The 19,897-nt window shown below is 40.2% G+C and overlaps 1 protein-coding gene across 1 annotated transcript; it reads left to right on the forward strand.

The window, feature by feature from the left end:
- Positions 1-15,027: 15,027 nt before the first annotated feature.
- LOC138888435 (uncharacterized) lies at positions 15,028-15,582 on the forward strand. The gene has a single exon (XM_070170298.1). The coding sequence runs from the start codon at positions 15,028-15,030 to the stop codon at positions 15,580-15,582; it is 555 nt and encodes a 184-aa protein (XP_070026399.1).
- Positions 15,583-19,897: the final 4,315 nt, after the last annotated feature.

A 19,897-nucleotide genomic window follows, 5' to 3' on the forward strand; every position in this document is an offset into this window, starting at 1 on the left:
TTTTGAAAACGAGACTCTTTTCATTGGCAAATAAAACTATTTTTTTTTCTCTTTTTTTTTCTTTTTTTTTCATTTTCTCAAAAATTCGGCGGAATTTTGACACTATTTGGACATTGTTTTTTTTTTCTAAACAGGCGATTAACTCTCTTTAACCCTTGTACCTCTATCTCTCATTCCTCAAAATATTCAAAAGTCGGTCAGCATGCAAGTCCAAAGCAAACAAATACACAAGTAGCAAGTAAGATGCATCAGGATGGTCTTTTGTCATTTTTGGTACACCTGTCCTAGACAGACCCAACCCCTGTGTTGAGCCTCCAAAGTCAAATGCACGTGATGCAAACAAACGTGTCTACTAGGGATCCGTCATGAAGCTGAGTTATTCTAGGTTTATAACCTGGTTATTTGTTCTAGACTGTGTACTCGAGCGGACAACTCCAGTCGAGGAGGGGGCTACGTACCGGGAACCAAAAGGCCATCCGGCTTAGTAACTTGTCCGAGCCTCTTTCTTATTTCAAGGTATGACACTAACAGAATAGGGAGTCTCGACCAGCGAGCCCGTCCCCGAAGATGAGAAGAGAAGGGTTTCATAGCAGTTTATATACAGTTCAGATAATATCAAAGCGGTAAAAGCCTCATTTAACACATTATGCCCAAGCATGTAATCAGATTACAAATATGCCAAATACAACAATTCATCTAAGCTCGAATTCTGAACCCTGAACCAGAGATTCTGGGTTCGATTCCCAGCAGAGTCGCCAGAGCTGTCACACCTCTTTTTTACCTACACCCGCGAGGGCGTATATAGGGAGTTTTTCCAATTAAAGGACAATCGAAACATGATTCATTTATTATTAAAAATTCAGAGTCGCCACTTGGGAGATTTATGGTGTCCCAAGTCATCGGTTGAATCCCGAATCGAGGAGAAGATTGACTCTGTATTACAGTCCGCGAACCAGAAATCTGGATAAGGAATTCTGTTAAACCGGGAGAAGGTGTTAGGCATTCCCGAGTTCCGTGGTTCTGGCACGGTCGTTCAACTGTCATATTCGGCTTATTTATCTGATTTTAATACATGTGAACCTATGTGCAAATTTTAACTTCAACCGCTTTTTATTTATTTTAAAGAAAAATTGCAACGTCATTAAACAAGTCTTGAACCACGTCACATAAATGCACCCGTGGTTTTTGGACATACTTTAACATCGTTGGGATTCGGATTTGGGTCACATAATTGCGCACCCGAGTTTAGGGATGTAATGTTATTAAAATACGCGCCTAAAGACACTAACGCATTATTATTTTGGGAAAAGCCGTGAAATTCGCTAAACAGCCTGTTCCCGAAATCTAAGGATTTGAATATATACATCTCATGAGGGCCCCGCAATTTATGTATTTTTATTAGGCAAAGCTCGCCTTATTTCTATTATTTTAAAAGGTCCATCCTAAAACAATCTACAATTTTCTATTTAATTCATCTCTAAAATGAAAGCAGCCCTAGTTAATTAATGTGCGTGAAAGATCCGAAATTACATAACGCGATTTCAAACAGTTAAGCCCCAGAGTTGAACAAAGAGAGCGGGACATTTCCAGTACACGACCAAAGTTTCATTTCATAGAAAATGGGCCGCCTGAGCACGCAATGGTTCATACACCTAGTATCCTATTAATTGAACTTCCATAGCCAGGGCAGGAATTATTTAGGCCTCAGGGATCATGACAGTCCAACTTGATCAATGGGTGTAGGGGGGAGCTAATTTACAGAATTAACCATACTTGCATCAAACTCATAATTTTTAATTTTTGTACTCTAGATTGACATCATTTTTAAACTATTGTAGCACTAATTTTAACACATAGCTCAATTCTCATTTGGTTTATCACATAACTCATAACTGTTTGCTCATCCCTATTAGAGTTGGAATGGTATTACCTATAACTCACTCTAACGAATCACTTATCCAATAATGATTTAAATCACACATGGAGTCATGGATAATTTCCAATTCGAAACTAAACATACGTGACTTGGACTAACGTGAATATGCACCTATTTGCTATGATTTGCCTTTGATTTTTGGTGTGGCAAGCAATTAACCCGAACAGTGAAACTATTTGACACTATGGACTTGATTTCAACAGAAATGAGTTACATATTAGAGTTAACAGTCCATCACAATTCAAAACAACTCAAATCGGTTAAACAACAATCCTAATTATACAGGTACATATTGTGCACAAGTTACAAAACAGTACATAGCATGTTAATAATACAACTAGTCCCTTACAGGCGCATTAATACACAAATTTATCATGCAAATATTAAATATAATTGTATCATAATAAACTAAAAAAAATAGTAAAGCTTTAATGAATGTCAAACAGCAATTGTCTTTCCATTCCACTGGAGAAATTACACCAAAACAGGTTCAAATGTGTATCTGGAGAAATGCAACACAAGAAGAGGAGAAAGAATAGTCAACAGCAGGCTAGTAGCAGTCAATACAACAGCAATACACCAGCAGCAGCAACTCAATCAATACTCCAAAAAAAACCCAGAAAGGTTGTAAACCAACAGCAACAGAAAATACCAAGACAAACAGACTCAACCAAGCTTGTATTAAACCCAAAACTGAACTAGTAGACCACTGAATCACTTAAGCAATCAAAAGGAATGAGAATCACTATCCAGAATTTGAATTACATCTACGGATGCAATGAAACAGTATCCCTCTTTTTGTTTTCTGTTCTTAAACTCTCCAGCACTCTCTAAAAGAAACTGATCACTTTCAAAGCTCCCAAAATGTTGTTTTTTCTTCTTCTTCTTTTTTTTCCTCCTTTTTTTCTCTAAAATTGATCCCCCATATTTATACCCAACTCTTGAACCCCTTTCCAGCCCCCTTTTTCATTACAGTTGTCAAAGAGATATTTTATTATTGCCCCCATGTTTCTTTTACTTTCCAGCTTGTAATATTCCTCTACTATGTGTATCCTTTTAGCTTTTATCATTATCCCCATACCATTATATCTTGTTCCCCACTAACACATTAGATTAACAGTTAATTAAGTACTTTACTGGCAATCCACTTAGCAAGACCATTTTCCAAACTTTTAAACCCCCAAAATACCCCTGAAGACCCTGTGACTGCAGCTATAACCAATTCTCCTAAGTTCTGAATGCAACCTTATAACTCACTACTATCTAATGAACATTATCATACCAACACTAAATTTAAACAATTGTCAGATTCATTTCAGACTCTAAACAGTAGGATTCAATTCACCAAACTCAACAAGAGCTTAAGCTTGAACCAGGTTGAATTAAATAGCAACAAAATAAAGGCCAAGGATTTTAATGATTCAGAACACACTTATAGGGAATGACACAGTAGGTTCAGGTGACAACCAAAACAACAGTTCATGTATTTTCAAAGCATTTCAACTGTCCAAGCAATTCAAAACAATGTGACAACCGACTAAGCAATTCAAACATTGTGATGAACTAATCCTTAATTTATCGATTGCAAAATTGGAAAATGTTCTAACAAATCGACAAATTGACTAGCTTCAATTGACTAAAATTAACGAGTCAACACCAATTACCAAACCAAAACAAATTGACGTGACAGGAAATTAATCCGAAAAGACACATATCGAATGAAGCCTAAAAACGAGATGAAACAGAGAATAGAAATACCTAAGATGAACGACCAACTCGGCTTGAACAAAATTCGTTATCTTTTAATTTTTGTCGGTATAGGTCTTAATCACGAGTTCTCAAACGAGAACACACGAATAAAACCTATTTCGGCCTCAAATTTTCAATACAGGCTCTTGATTTGAAAACTCAGCATTCATTCATTCGAATTTAGATTCGACAAACTCTAGTTTGATTCGAGGGGAACTAGGGGTGGTTTAGGGACGAGGGAAGTCAGGTGGACGTTGGGTGTTAGCCTGGAATCGATTGAATTAGTTAGGGTTTTTTGGTCGATCTTTGATTGAAGGTTCGAAGGCCCTGATCAGGATTCGAGTGATAAGGGTTAGGGATTCGGAATGGGGAGGTCGAGGGGAATCAGTGGTGTAAAGATTGGGCCATTTGGACCACCGGAACCGTCGTGAGGCGATTTTCGGTGGACGGAGCATGGTGGTAAGGGGCGGAGGGTTCGCTTGGTCTCTAAGGCTTATAGACGAAGAGGTGAGGGGGGTTTGGCTTGGGGGCGGGGTATGGTTTGGGCTTATATATGTGGGGAAGTGATTTGATCCTAGCCGTTAGATCAATTGAGATCGACGGCTTGGATCAACTCACTTAAAGAGACGGTGTCGTTTCATTTACCTCGAGACCGGATCGGTCTTTGGATGGGAATGGGTCGGGGCATGGGGGCGATTTGCGACTGTTGGATTAAATGAAATGAACGGCCTGGATCAACAGGCTTGAAACGGCGTCGTTTCTTTGATGCTGGGGTGGACTGGATTGGGGCGAGTATTGGGCTGATTTTTGTGTAAGAATTGGGCTGTAGCCAATTAGGCCCAGTCCGGTTTCCATTTTGTTCCTTTTCCTTCTTTTTCTTTTATTTCCTAATTAATAAAACTAAAATTCTAAATTAAATTATAAACCAAATTAAAAATACAAATTAATTCCTAATAGCAATTATCACACACAATTAAATACCAACTAAAATAAAATCACACAATTGGAGATTAAATGCTAAAAAATGCCAAGTACATATTTTTGTGATTTTCATTCTCGCAAATCCAATTATTATTTAATTAATTCCTAATTGTAAAATTAAATCCTAAATGCACATGCAACACATATTTTGTATTTTTTCTTAATTAAAGTAAAAATAAACATGCACAGACAAATACAAATAAATCACAAACAACATAAAACTATTTTATTTTGAATTTTTGGGAGTAGTTCTTGTAGGGCAAAAATCACGTGCTCACACCCATGATTTGGATTTGGCTGTAGTAATATATGCTTTGAAGATATGGCGGCACTACTTATACGGCGTCTATGTTGACATCTACACAGATCACAAGAGTTTACAATACATCTTCAAGTAGAAAGAGTTGAATTTGAGGCAGCGTAGGTGGCTTGAATTATTGAAAGACTACGACGTCGAGATATTGTATCATCCCGGTAAAGCCAATGTTGTGGCAGACGCTCTTAGCCGTAAATCAATGGGAAACTTAGTACATATTGAGGCGGGTAGATCAGGGTTGACTAATGAGCTTCATCAGCTAGCCAATATGAGAATCAGATTGTTAGACTCTGATGACGGAGGTGTTACTGTATAGAATACATCAGAATCATCTTTGGTAGCCGAGGTAAAAGCACGGCAATTTGAAGATCCTATCTTAGTACGATTAAGAGAGAGCATTTAGCAGTGTAAAAGTATTGCTTTTGATATCGGAAGAGATGGGGCACTGAGATACCAGGGCCGATTATGTGTGCCTAATATGGTAGGGTTGCGAGAGAAGATTATGAATGAGATTCATCAATCCCGATATTCCATCCATCCCGGCTCGACAAAGATGTATCATGATGTCAAGGAGCAGTATTGGTGGGATAACATGAAGAAGTCTATTGCAGAATTTGTAGCCCAGTGTCCCAATTGTCAACAAGTAAAGATAGAACATCAGAAACCCGGTGGATTGCTTCAGAATATAGAGATTCCGACCTGGAAATGGGAGGTGATTAATATGGACTTCATTATTGGATTACCTCGCTCTTATCATAAGTTTGACTCCATCTGGGTGATAATTGATCGACTTACAAAATGTGCCCATTTTCTGCCAGTTAAGACAACTTACACGGCTGAAGATTATGCGAAGTTGTATATCAAGGAGATTGTTAGGCTTCATGGTGTGCCGGTATCTATTATATCAGACCGAGGAGCTCAATTTACAGCTAACTTTTGGAGGCCTTTACATAAGGGTTTAGGTACACAAGTGAATCTCAGCACTGCATTTCATCCGCAGACTGATGGACAGGCTGAACGTACCATTCAGACACTAGAAGATATGCTACGAGCATGTGTTCTAGATTTTAAGGAAAATTGGGATGACCATCTTCCACTCATAGAATTCGCCTACAATAATAGCTACTATTCCAGTATTAAAATGGCCCCATAAGAGGCACTATACGGGAGAAGATGTAGATCACCAGTTGGATGGTTCGAAGTCAGTGAAACAGAATTATATGGGCCAGATTTGGTTCACCAAGCTATTGAGAAGGTGAAAGTGATACTGGAGCGATTGAGGACGGCACAAAGCAGGCAAAAATCTTATTCCGATATCCGACGTCGTGATCTGGAGTTTGAGGTTGGTGATTGGGTTTTCCTGAGGATCTCACCAATGAAGGGAATATGCGTTTTGGGAAGAAAGGTAAGCTGAGTCCAAGGTATATCGGGGCGTATAAAATTCTTCGACGGATTGGACAGGTTGCTTATGAGTTAGAATTGTCATCCGAATTGGAATCGTCCACCCGATATTCCATGTATCTATGTTGAGGAAATGTATTGGAGACCCTTCTCAAGTCATCCCTATCAAAGATGTACAGGTTACAGAGGACCTATCATATGAAGAAGTGCCAGTGGCTATATTAGATCGACAAGTTCGCAAGCTGAGAACAAAAGATGTAGCTTCCATCAAAGTATTGTGGAGGAACAAGAATATGGAAGAAATAACATGGGAAGCAGAAGAGGAGATGAAGTCTAAATACCCGTACCTATTCCAGAATAAAGATAACAAGGATGTTGGTGGAACACATGATACATTGGAAGGTGAAATGGCTCTATGAGGTAAGCAATAACTTGAGAATACTCTTCCTTAATACAAAATGGTGATATGAAGATAATGTACATGTCCATAATGCTTTGCATACTCTTGTAAGGCCATACGTTGAGTTAACCGCTTGCAAGTTGTCCTCTATTTATGGGAGAAACTTGACCAGAATCCACGATGATTTAAACTCCCCATGAACCCTTACATTTGAGGACAAATTTTCCGAAGGGGGGAAGGGTGTTACAACCCATATCCACATGCGTTAGTTCATGCCATATATTAGTTAACATAAATCCAAGAAGGAATTACCTTTGAGATGATAAGAAGTTAATCATATTGGTCTTAAGTGATACAAGGGTGTATAAGGGTGATTAAAAAGTATTAGAAGTTAAACGAATCAAGGATGTTGTAACTCGTATTTTGAGGTAAACCTAGAGGTTCTTAATAAACTCAAGGTCATGTATTAAAGTGTTTGAATCATATAACATCCGTATCATAAGTCTTGAAGTCAAACGAGTTAAGAAACAAAAGTCGACAAACGTTGTCGCAACTTAGGTTCATAATTTTACTTAAACATTTGGTTAAATGTTTCTAAGCTTTTATCCTAACTTACAAGGAATTACGGAGTGATCTACCCACTAAATTAAAGATCTACGAGTCTTGTTTCCAACGCATTAAACCATGTGTCAATACGATCTCGGAGTATAGAGATATTCATAATTTTACAAGCCTGCGCATATTAGTAGATGACAAGTAGGTGCATCACCTACTTGCCAAAATGATAGGACAAAATTAAAAGACCTAAGTCGGACAAGAGAGGACTTTTAAGGGGTTATGAACTCAGTTATTTCATCCATATTTCATACCCTCAAAACCAAAGTTAACCCCTGCAACTCCTCTCCAAAAATCCCACACAAACCTTAATCAATTTTCCCTCTCTTTCAAGTCCTATTTGAAGGTAAAACCTAGAGTTTGAAGAACCATGGGAAGGGCTGAGTTATACAACAAGTAAGGTAAGTTACTGCCATCTTTCATACATTTTTATCTGCTATGAATCCATGGTAATTCGTTCTATACATGTAAGAACTCACGGGATGGTGATCGGAAGCCGTGAGTTCGAGCTATTCACTTGTAGCGGACTGTTTTGTGGACTGTTTTGTGTTGCTATTGGGCTGCGTGTTTTACTACTCTTTTGTTAAGTTTTTGAGATTGAAGGGTGTGGAGGAACACCATATATATGTAGGGTTGTGTTCTGATAGTGATTTGTAATATTTCTGGGTCGTTTGACACGACTACGGTGGTCGTCGTATGTATGATGTAATTAGGTTGTGCGTGGACTGTTTTGGGAGGCTCAATATGTTTATTATTGATATTTTTTGGTCTGTTTGGTGATTGTTTGGAATGGTGTGAAGTCATATATATAAGGTAGGTGTTGTCCGTTTCAACGTAAAACAGGTTGTGGTCGATACATAATAGTTATGACGCTTAAATGATAACGATAGTATCGTTTCTCTTATTGTAGACTAAGGAGTTGTGACAATGGAATATCTTGTGATTGGGGCAGTATATACAAGGTATGTGAGGCTATCCCTTTTCTTCTTTTGCACGACTCCGATTGTACATAATGTAATAAACGAGCTTCCAAAGATACTCTACTCTTAGAAGCTAGCAGTACTTACATTGCTTTCCCTCTTATGGAACGATTGATGTTAATGTTTCTTCTCTTATTCTTATGTTATCAATGTTGTTGGTACTTCCTGACTCTTATAAGGTTCGTAATGAATAGTTGGTCCTAATAACGTGTATAGAGGATACCGACCTTACGTCACTCCGAAAGGTTTAGAATGTGATTCCATAAGTCGAGCATGCATTATATATATGAATCTATTTTACTCTACCGAGCCACGATATAGTCAGCCGGGTACGGCACATATTGTGCAACCACTGATTAGTTGGGTTTTACCGAGCTCCACGTAGACGGGTATGATTCTACCGAGCCTTATGATGGCCGGGTATGTTTTTACCAAGCCTATTATGGCTGGGTATGATATGATAATGATGATGATGCCCACAGAGGCATATGTTTTAAAAGTTTATGTATACATACATATGTGTCATGCATTTCATATCAGTAGCCCTCAGAGGTACTAAGATGTTCCAGGTTGTATATTCTATATCCCTGCTTACATTACTGTTCATATTTATGGTTCCCTGCCTTACATACTCAGTACTTTATTCGTACTGACGTCCTTTTGTTTGTGGACGCTGCATGTCGTGTTGCAGGCCCTAATAGACAGGCAGGTGCAGCTCCCCCACCATAGTAGGTTGTCCAGTTCAGCAGTGATTGGCGAGATCCCTTCTCCGGACTTGCCGTGGTCTTGGTATGCATTTTTGTTATAGACACTATGGGTATGTCGGGGCCCTGTTCCGGCTATGTTGTAGCACTTATGTTCATTTAGAGGCTCATAGACAAGTGTCGACTCATGTATAGTTTGGTATGCCTTGTCGGCTGGTTTTTGTTGTATAGTCTTTCATGGTAGCGTGGTAGCTCGTACCTTATATGTAGTTTCTTGATTGTCTGGTCATCCCCTGCTATGTATGTTCATGCCATCATATTTTATTGTTGGTTGTCCATGATCCAGGTCTACCATTTATATTGATCTCGTCAACCCTAAAAGATAATAAAAAAAGGTTAGATAAAATGTACGTCGGTGCTCGGCAAGTATGGTCGGGTGCTAGTCATGGCCCTCAAGTTTGGGTCGTGACATGATAACTTTGGACTTAGACGAGATTTTTCATTTATTCTCCCATTTTTCAAAACCTAAACTTCAAGAGGCGATTTTCCTAAGGCTAGTTTTCCCAAATCATAGGTAAATGATACTTAACTAATTTCATCCAATATTTTACTTCTTTTTACAAGATTTCATCTTAGAATCTAGGGTTTTCATGGTGGAATTGGGTGTTTTTGGGAGGAACTTAGGAATTTTGAAATTTGGGGATTTGGACCTCAAATTGAGGTCGGATTCCAAAAGCAATTGTATATACGGGCTCGGGGGTGAATGAGTAATTGGGTTTTGGTCAGAATTTTTGGTTATGACCAAGCGGGCCCGTGGTCAATTTTTGACTTTTTGGGGAAAATGTTGGGAAACTTATGGTTATGCATTGGAATTGATTTATTTTGCAGTAATTGATGTTATTAAGTTAATTATGACTAGATACGAGTGGATTGGAGGTGGAATTGAGGGGTAAAATGGTAATTGAGCTTTGAATTGCCCGTTGGAATGAGGTAAGTATTTCGTCTAACCTACTCGAGGGATTAGGGATCCCCGATTTAATTGCTATGTGAATTTCCATGTGTGTGGCGTATAGGTGTGGTGACGAGTACCTATGCACTGCAAAACTATCTGTTTAGCCTATTCCCTTCCCCGTTCCAAATATATAGTTTCCCTATCTTAACTGCCACTTGCTTATTGATGTTTCTATGTCTAATTGCTCCCACTTAAATGTTGTTTTCTCTATTGAAAGTGTTAAGTGTTTCGTAGTTTCATTATCTTACATTGTTGGTTTAAGTTGGTTTATTGGTGCTTCATGGTACACTTTGATTGGTCTCGCTGTGTAGTATTAATTGATGAAGTTTCATAATTGTATATATTTCCAGTTGTTCTGGCTTGAGGTATAAATGTTGTGGAGGGTTTTGAGCTAAATTGTGAAATACTTATTCATATTTTGCGATTGGAACTGATATGGTGGGATTGGATTGCATGCCGCAACAGGAGGAATACAGGTAAAATATTATTGTCTGGTGAGATCAGGTTGCGCGCTGCAACAAAGAGTAATAAGGGTGGACAGGTGGGATTGGGTTGCACACCGCAACAGGAGGAATAAAGGTGATATATTGAGGAGTAATAAGAGTGGACTAGTGGGATCGGGTTGCACACCGCAACAAGGAGTAATAAGGGTGAATGTTCATGTTGTTACTAATTATATGGTGGGACCGAGATGCGCGCCGAATCATTATGTTGTTATGTGTTCTTCTTCTGCTATGGTTTTATCCTGTAGCATTGAAATTCTCTTAAGGATTGGTTATAGCTGAGTTCTGGTAGGATGATTGGGTTCTATATTTATTTGCTGCAAGTTACTGTTCCATTTCATTCCGTATTTCCTTTTTGCTTTATTATATAGTGTTGCATGTTATATTGTATATACCCCCCGTAGCCTCGCCACTACCTCGTTGAGGATAGGCTCAGAACTTACTAGTACATGGGGTTGTTTGTACTAATACTGCACTCTGAACTTTCTATGCAGATTTTGAAGCTGGTTGTGGCTGATCGAGAGGTCGGTTGCAGGCATTCATCCAGGATAACAAGGTATTCCTGCAGGAGTTCGCAGGACCTAGCATCCCCTCCTATGTTTTCCTCATTTCTGTTTTATTTTATTTCATAACAGATGTATTTTTCTTTCAAAACCTTACTTGTATTATTCATAAAAAGTTCGTAGGTTGTGACACTAGTTTCTGGGTGATAACTGTTTCAGTTTTATTAGTAGTATAAGGATAATCAGTTAAGTATGTACTTCCGTTTTTATTTTCGTTGATTTGGTTTTGCTAAATTTTAAATTATGAAAAGTAAAGGAAAGGGTGAATAAAACTGTAGTGTTGGCTTGCCGAGAGAGTGCAATGCTAGGCCCCATCACGGTCTCGATGGTGGAAAATTTAGGTCGTGACATGTTGGTATTGGACCACTAGGTTGCCTAAGTCTCACAATTTACGAACAAGCTTAGTAGAGTCTGAGGGTTCGGTACGGAGATGTCTGTGCTTATCCCAGAGGCAACAAAGTTTAGGAACAATTTCTCTTCTCTTCTTTTCAGTCGTGCGAATTGATCTCTCAATGCTAATTGAACTCTCTACTCTTGTTCTTTCGCAGATGGCGAGAACACGTACCGCTTCATCATCTTATCACCAGTCCGAGCCCCTAATGGCAGCTCCTACGAGGGGCACAAGATGAGGCCGAGGCCGTGCTAGAGGCCAAGGCAGGGGTAGGTCAGCCCAGAGCTCAAATAGTAGCACTAGTAGCGGATCCTCAGGTGGAGTTTGATGATGAGGTTCCGGCCCAGATCGTTCTACCAGGTCTAGCTCAGGTTCCAGAGGGGTTCATAGTTACCTCAGTACTTCAGGATGCTTTGGTCCGTCTAGTGGGCCTTATGGAGAGTGTTAACCAGGCCGGTATACTTCCTGTAGCACCATCTGTCTCTCGGGCTTGAGGAGGAGCACACACTCCCGCTGATCACACTCCGGAGCAGATAGCTCCCCAATTTCAAACTCCAGTAGCTTAGCCAATTGGGGTAGTTCCACCGGGTGTTGTAGCACAGACCGATGATGGATCCGCTATGTCTTCTGATGCCTTGTGGAGATTGAACAGATTTACCAACCTCTTCACCACTACCTATGGCGTTACATTTTTAGAGGATCATTAGGACTATTCGGATAGTTTACACGAGGTGTTACGGAACACGGAGATAGTGGAGACCAATAGGCTCGACTTTGGTACTTATCGTCTGTCAGGTTCTGCTAAGAAATGGTGGAGGGATTATTATTTGGCCAGACCAACTGGGTCATCAGCTCTCACTTGGGACCAGTTCTCTCAGCTATTTTTGGAGAAGTCTCTTCTTATCACTCAGAGAGAGGACTATCGAAGGCAGTTCGAGCGCCTTCAGTAGGGTTCTATGATTGTCACTCAGTACGAGACCAGATTTGTCGATTTGGCCCATCATGCTCTTCTTATACTTCCCACCAAGAGAGAGAGGGTGAGGAGGTTTATTGAGGGACTTACTCAGCCTATCTGATTGTATATAGTTAAGGAGATAGGAAGTGAGATTTTTTTCAGGATGCAACCAATGTGGCCAGACGAGTTGAGATGGTTTTAGCTCAGGGGAGTGGTCAAGGTTCTGACAAGAGGCCTCGTCACTCCGGTGGATTCAGTGGGGCCTTATTTGGAGGTCGTGGTACTTTTGGTAGAGGCCATAGAGCTTCAGGGGGTCGTGGTCCTTATGTACCTTCTTCAGGGCATCCAACTTATAGTGAACCGCCAGCTCTTATCAGAGCACCTCCTCTTCAGAGTTACTATCGGAGTCAGCCAGACCGTCAGGGTTAGTCTTTGTTTCCTCAGTCGCAATATTTAGATAGTTGTTTTGAGTATGGTGAGTATGGACATGTCCATAGGACTTGTCTGAAATTAGTGGGTGTACAATCATAGCAGTAGAGTTCTCATGCCATGATTCCGGCACCACCTGCCCAGCTAGATCGAGGTAGGGGTCAGGGAGCCAGAGGTAGGGGTCAGCCCGCTAGAGGTGGAGGTCAGGCCATAAAGAGGTAGAGGCCAGGCCGCTAGAGGTGGAGGCCTGCCAGCAGGAGGCCGTCCCAGCGATATGGTTCAGAGTGTTGGGGCACAACCCCGATGTAATGCTTTCCCAGCCAGGCCTAAGCTGAGTCATCCGATGTTGTTATGACAGGTACTGTTTCGGTTTGTAGTAGAGATGCGTCACTTCTATTTGATCTAGGATGTACGTACTCCTATGTGTCATCTTATTTTGCTTCATATTTGGTTGTGCCTCGTGATTCTTTGAGTGCTCCCGTGTATGTGTCCACACTAGTAGGGGATTCTATTATTGTAGATTATGTTTATCGCTCGTATGTGGTTATTATTGGGGGTCTTAAGACTAGAGTAGATCTACTACTTCTCGATATGGTTGATTTGGATGTCATTTTGGGGATGGATTAACTGTTACCTTATCATGCTATATTGGACTATCACGCCAAGACCGTGACCTTAGCCTTGCTAGGGTTGCCCCGATTGGGATGGAGAAGGGCTCCTGATCATTCTACCAGCAGGGTTATCTCTTATATAAAGGCTCGGTGTATGGTCTAGAAAGGGTGTTTGGATTATATGGCTTATTTTCATGATTGCGGAGGCTCCTTTTATGGATTCGGTGCTAGTTGTTCGGGAGTTCCTAGAGGTGTTTCCTGCAGACCTGCCGGGGATGCCACCCGATAATGATATTGACTTTTGCATTGATTTAGCTCCGAACACTCATCCCATTTCTATTCCGCCGTACCGCATGGCCCCGCCAGAGTTGAGAGAATTGAAGGAGCAGTTGCAAGATTTGCTCGATAAGGATTTTATTAGACCCAGTGTCTCACTATAAGGTGCGTCGGTGTTGTTTGTAAAGAAGAAGGCTGGATCGATGAGGATGTGCATAGAATATCGATAGTTGAACAAATTCACCATCAAGAACAAGTATCCATTGCCTAGGATTGATGATTTATTTGATCCGCTTCATGGTGCCAAAGTGTTTTCGAAGATTGATTTGAGATCTAGTTACCATCAATTGATGATTAGGGCATCCAATGTCCCTAAGATAGCTTTTCGGACTCGATATGGGCATTATGATTTCCTAGCGATGTCATTTGGGTTGAAAAATGCCCCAACAGCATTATAGATTTGATGAACCGGGTGTTCAAGCCCTATCTGGATTCCTTCGTGATTGTTTCCATTGATGATATCTTGATTTATTCTCGCAGTCGAGAGAAGCATGAGCAACATCTTTGAGTCGTTCTTCAGACTTTGAGAGACAGCCAGTTATAAGCTACGTTTTCAAAATGTGAGTTTTGGTTGGGTTCAGTTGCTTTCTTGGGCAATGTTGTATCAGCAAAGGGTATTCAAGTGGATCGTAACAAGATTGAGCCAGTCAAGGACTGGCCTATACCTACATCATCTACAAAGATTCAGAGTTTCTTGGATTTGGCGGGTTATTACCGTCGGTTTGTGGAGGAGTTTTTATCTATAGCAGCCCCGATGATAAGGTTGACCCAGAAGGGTGCCCTATTCAAATGGTCGGACGAGTGTGAGGCGAACTTTCAGAAGCTCAAGACAGTTTTGACTATGGTTCTAGTGTTAGTATTGCCTACAGATTCAGGGCCATATACAGTATATTGTGATGCATCTCGTATTGGGCTTGGTGTGGTGTTGATGCAGAATGGCAAGGTTATTGCATATGTTTCACGGCAATTGATGATTCACGAGAAGAATTATCTAGTTAATGATTTAGATCTAGCAGTCATTGTTCATACGCTGAAGATTTAGAGGCGCTATCTATATGGCGTGTCGTGTGAGGTGTTAACTAACCATAAGAGTTTGCAGTATTTATTCAATTCACAAGGAGCTCAATTTGAGGCAAAGAAGGTGGATGGAGGTATTGAAAGACTATGATATCACCATCTTGTATCATCCTAGGAAAGCCAATGTGGTGGCCGATGCTTTGAGTAGGAAGTCAGCTAGTATGGGTAGCCTTGCATATATTCCAGTCGGTGAGAGACCGTTTGCTTTATATGTTCAAGCGTTGTCCAATCAGTTCGTGAGGCTTGATGTTTGTGAGCCTAGTCATGTTCTAGCTTGTACAGTCGCTCGGTCATCCTTGTTTGAGCGTATCAGGGAGCGACAGTATGATGATCCTCATTTGCTCGTCCTTAGGGACATAGTGCATCACAGAGATGCCAAGCAGGTTACAAATGGAGATGATGGAGTTTTGAGAATGCAGGGTCATATTTGTGTGCCTAATATGGATGGACTTCGTGAGTTAATTCTAGGGGAGGCCCATAGTTCCCGATATTCTATACATCCGGGCGCCGCTAAGATGTATCAGGATTTGCAGCAACATTATTGTGGAATGGGGATGAAGAAGGATATTGCTTCATATGTAGCTCGGTGTTTGAATTGTCAGCAAGTAAAGTACGAGCATTAGAGACCTGGTGGTTTGCTTCAGAAGATTGAGATTCCTGAGTGGAAGTGGGAGCGCAGCACTATGGACTTCATTGTCGGACTCCCACAGACTTAGAGGAAGTTCGATGCAGTATGGGTTATTGTGTATAGGCTGACTGAGTCAGCGCATTTCATTCATGTGGTAGTTTCCTATTCTTCGGAGCGATTGGTAGAGATTAATATCTGTGAGATCGATCGTCATCATGGTGTGCTTGTGTCTATCATTTCTGATCGAGGTACGTAGTTTACCTTACATTTCTGAAGGGAAGTATAGTGTGAGTTGGGTACGTGGGTCGAGTTGAGCACATCAATTCATCCTTAGATGGACGGATAGTCCGAGCATACTATTTAGATTTTGGAAGATATGTTTTGCGCCTGTGTTTTTGACTTTGGAGGTTCTCCGTTTTTGCCGTTAGCGAAGTTTTCCTACAACAACAATTATCACTCGAGCATCCAGATGGTTCCCTATAAGGAATTATATGGTAGACGGTGTCGATCATCGGTTGGGTGGTTTGAGCTTGGGGAGGCTCGGTTGTTGGGTACAGAGTTAGTGCAGGATGCCTTGGATAAGGTTAAGATCATTCAGGATAGACTTTGTACAGCTCAATTCAGGCAAAAGAGTTATGCCAACCGTAAGGTTCATGATGTGGCATTCACAGTCGGAGAGAGAGTGTTGTTCCAGGTGTCGCACATGAAGGGCGTGATGAGATTTAGGCAGAAGGGCTAGTTAAGCCCTAGGTTCATCAGATTGTTTGAGATCCTTGATCGAGTAGGAGATGTGGCTTACAGGCTTGCGTTGCTACCAGGCTTCTTAGCGGTACATCCATTGTTTTACGTGTTCATGCTTCAGAAGTATCACGGCGATCCGTCTCACGTGTTAGATTTCAGCACTATCTAGTTGGACAAAGATTTGACCTACGAGGAGGAACCGATGGCTATTCTAGACCGGCAAGTTCGTCATTTGAGATCGAAGAGTTATCCTTCAGTTTGTGTGCAGTGGAGAGGTCACCTGTTGAGGCAGCTACCTGGGATTCCGAGTCCGATATGCGGAGCAGATATCCCCATCTTTTCCCTAGCTCAGGTACTTTTCTAAGTTCGTTAGAGGAGGAACAGTTGTTTTTGAGGTGGAGAATGCGATGAACCAAAATGTCATCTTGTGTTTTAGAGCACATTTCAGGGTTCCGAGGCCTTCAAAATCCTATTTTAGTTCTCCTCGATTTGCATGCGCATCCGTGCATGTATCTGGAAAGCCTTTATGTGGAAATTTGAGAAAATAATAATTCTGCCTTTAAAAGTTGATTTTAGTTGACTTCAGTCAATATTCTGAGTAGATGGACCCGGACCCGTATTTTGGTGGTCCCGGAGGATCCGTAGTAAAATATAGGACCTGGGCGTATGCCATGAATCAAATTCTGATGTCCCTAGCCCGAGAAATAAATTTTTGATTAAAATTGTTAAACTGAAATTGCAAAGGTTTTGAGAAATTAGTTAATGTGTGATCTCGTTGGTATCGGGCACGTATTTTAGTTCCAGAGCCTGTACAGGTTTAATGTGATAGTTAAGTCATGTCTGTGGAATTTGGTGAAAAGAGGAGTTTATTTGACGTGATTCGGACCCTTGGTCGAAAAATGGAGTTTTAAAACTTTCTTGAAAATTTCATGCTATTTGGTGCTAAATTCGTAGTTCTAGGTGTTATTTTGGTGATTTGATCGTGCGAACAAGTTTGTATCATGTTTTAAGACTTGTGTGTATGTTTGGTTTGGATCCTCGAGGGCTCGGGTGAGTTTTGGATATGCTACGGAGTGTTTTGGACTTAAGGAAAATTTGCTGGTGTGTTCGGGTCAGCAGATCTCGCAAGTGCGAGCCTCGCATTTGTGAAGAATATTTGCATTTGCGAGCATGGGAGGGATTTGGGTACTGCGCAATTGCTAAGGAAAAGGGCCCCATTTGTGGAAGTCCATTTTTCGCATTTGCGACTGGGACTTAGCATTTGCGAAGGCAATAAAAATATGAAGGGTTCGCATTTGCGATGCCTTTCTTGCATTTGCAAGCTTCACAAATCTGAAACTCAAGTCGCAAATGCGACATCTGCAGCTGATAACTTTGGACTTAGAAGAGGATTTTCATTCATTCTCCCATTTTTCAAAACCTAAACTTCAAGAGGCGATTTTCTTGAGGCTAGTTCTTCCCCAAATCATAGGTAAATGATTTTTAACTCATTTCTTCCAATCTTTTACTTCCTTTTACAAGATTTCATCCTAGAATCAAGGATTTTCATGGTGGAATTAGGTGTTTTTGGGTAGAACTTAGTGTCACGCCCTGAACCTAGGCTTGGACGTAACACGACACTCGGTGCCTGACTATATGTGACCAAGCGAAGCAACTGGCTGGCTGAATCAACATGTGATATCATAACATACTGAATGCGGAAGATAAACTAACACATGATGATATACTGAAAGTCTGAATGATATAAATCAAAGTACGGAAATACTAATACAATTTCTGAAATGTATTTGTAGCAAATATAGCTTAACATAAAAAACTTGAGACTCTATCTAACTGTTACTCTAGTCTATGAAGCCTCTAATTTGTACTGAAAACGCTGACTGTCTGAAAATACTGAAGACTATAGTAATGATAATGCCCCGAAAGAAATGGGGATCACCAAATAGCTGGTACGAGAATCCTAGCGCTCTGAATCATTAACCTGTAAATCATTACCTGCATCATGAGATGCAGGACCCGGGCAAAAGGGACGTCAGTACATTTGAATTGCACTGGTATGTAAAACAACTAAAAGAAAGAATTATAAATACTGAAACTGAAACTAAATTGATAATTGATCACTGAAATGATAACTAATAATTGAAATGATAACTGGACTGATAACTGATAACTAAACTGATAACCGATAATTGAACTGAAAGGAAGTAAGGATATGAACACTCTGAATGATGAATAACCTATTTATCTGAATATTAAACTGCAGCCTCATGCCCAATATATATGTGCACAAACTACGGTCTCGGGCCCAAGTATACGTATACATAACTGCGACCTTAGGTCCAAAATGCATAAAGCATAAACTACGGCCTCAGGCCCAAAGATGCATAAAGCATAAACTGCAGCCTCGGGCCCAAATACAGGTGTTCGACATTCAGGGATTTAAAATTAGGAATTGAGAATCATACTGTAATACATAATAGTGAAATACTGAATCATGCTGAGTTACATGATACTGGAATACTGGATCACACTGAGTTACATTATACTGGAATACTGAATCATACTGAGTTACATAATACTGGAATACTGAATCATACTGAGTTACATAATACTGGAATATTGAATAGGACTAGAATGAGACATGTATTCTTGAACTGGTTATGAACACTGAAACTTCAACTGTTTATGACATGCTGAGTAAACTATACTGAGACTTAGGGACATCAAACCCAAGTCTATATTGAATACGAACTGAGCTCACAACATTTAGAATGAAAGTCATGAATGAGTTATGAATCTTGAGAATAGAAGTTCTACAACAATTCAAGGAACTAGGCTTAACTATATTTTTGAGGCAATTGATACGTCATAAAAGAAACGTAGTGTATAGAGAATCATTAAAATTCCCAAACATAGAGAATTAGCCTCACATGCCTTAACTTCCTGCTCTTGAGCATAATACAACATTCTCCAACCCTTTCAACTTTAATCTATATTAATACAAGTCAAAGGGATTCCAAAATAGCAACAATAGTCATGTTTCGGTCACTTAGGCATTTTATCAAACACTCGGTGGCATAAAGCTTCATATCCCTTATTAATGGTGTCTCTACACCCAATAACCCATTCTTTTATTCCTAGATAAATTCTAAAGTCTCAAATGGTTATAATCAACATTATTCTTTATCACCCATAAGGTAAACAACACTCTTAACCAATAATCAACAATCAACACCCCAACCCTATAATCGTTCATGCTTTTCTATCAAACCCATCAACTCATATCTCATGAACTAGGGTTTATAATCATTAAACCAATGTTAGAATTAATTAGAGAGTGTAGACATTACCTTTTTGAAGATCAAACCCTTTGAATTCGAGTTCTAGGCTTCATTCTCTCAACAATGATGTCTCAATCGAATATGTAATGATATGGAGGGTTTATCCATGTTAATATAATGTTGGGAGATTGCAATTAACTTAGAATCAACATTAAAACTTACTTTGGGTGGTGGAGGGACCCTTAAGAAGTTAGGTTTTTGAGAGTCTTCCTTTCTAGAGCAAGTTTT

The sequence above is a fragment of the Nicotiana sylvestris genome, chromosome 3 (assembly GCF_000393655.2).
Source record: "Nicotiana sylvestris chromosome 3, ASM39365v2, whole genome shotgun sequence".
Taxonomy (NCBI): domain Eukaryota; kingdom Viridiplantae; phylum Streptophyta; class Magnoliopsida; order Solanales; family Solanaceae; genus Nicotiana; species Nicotiana sylvestris.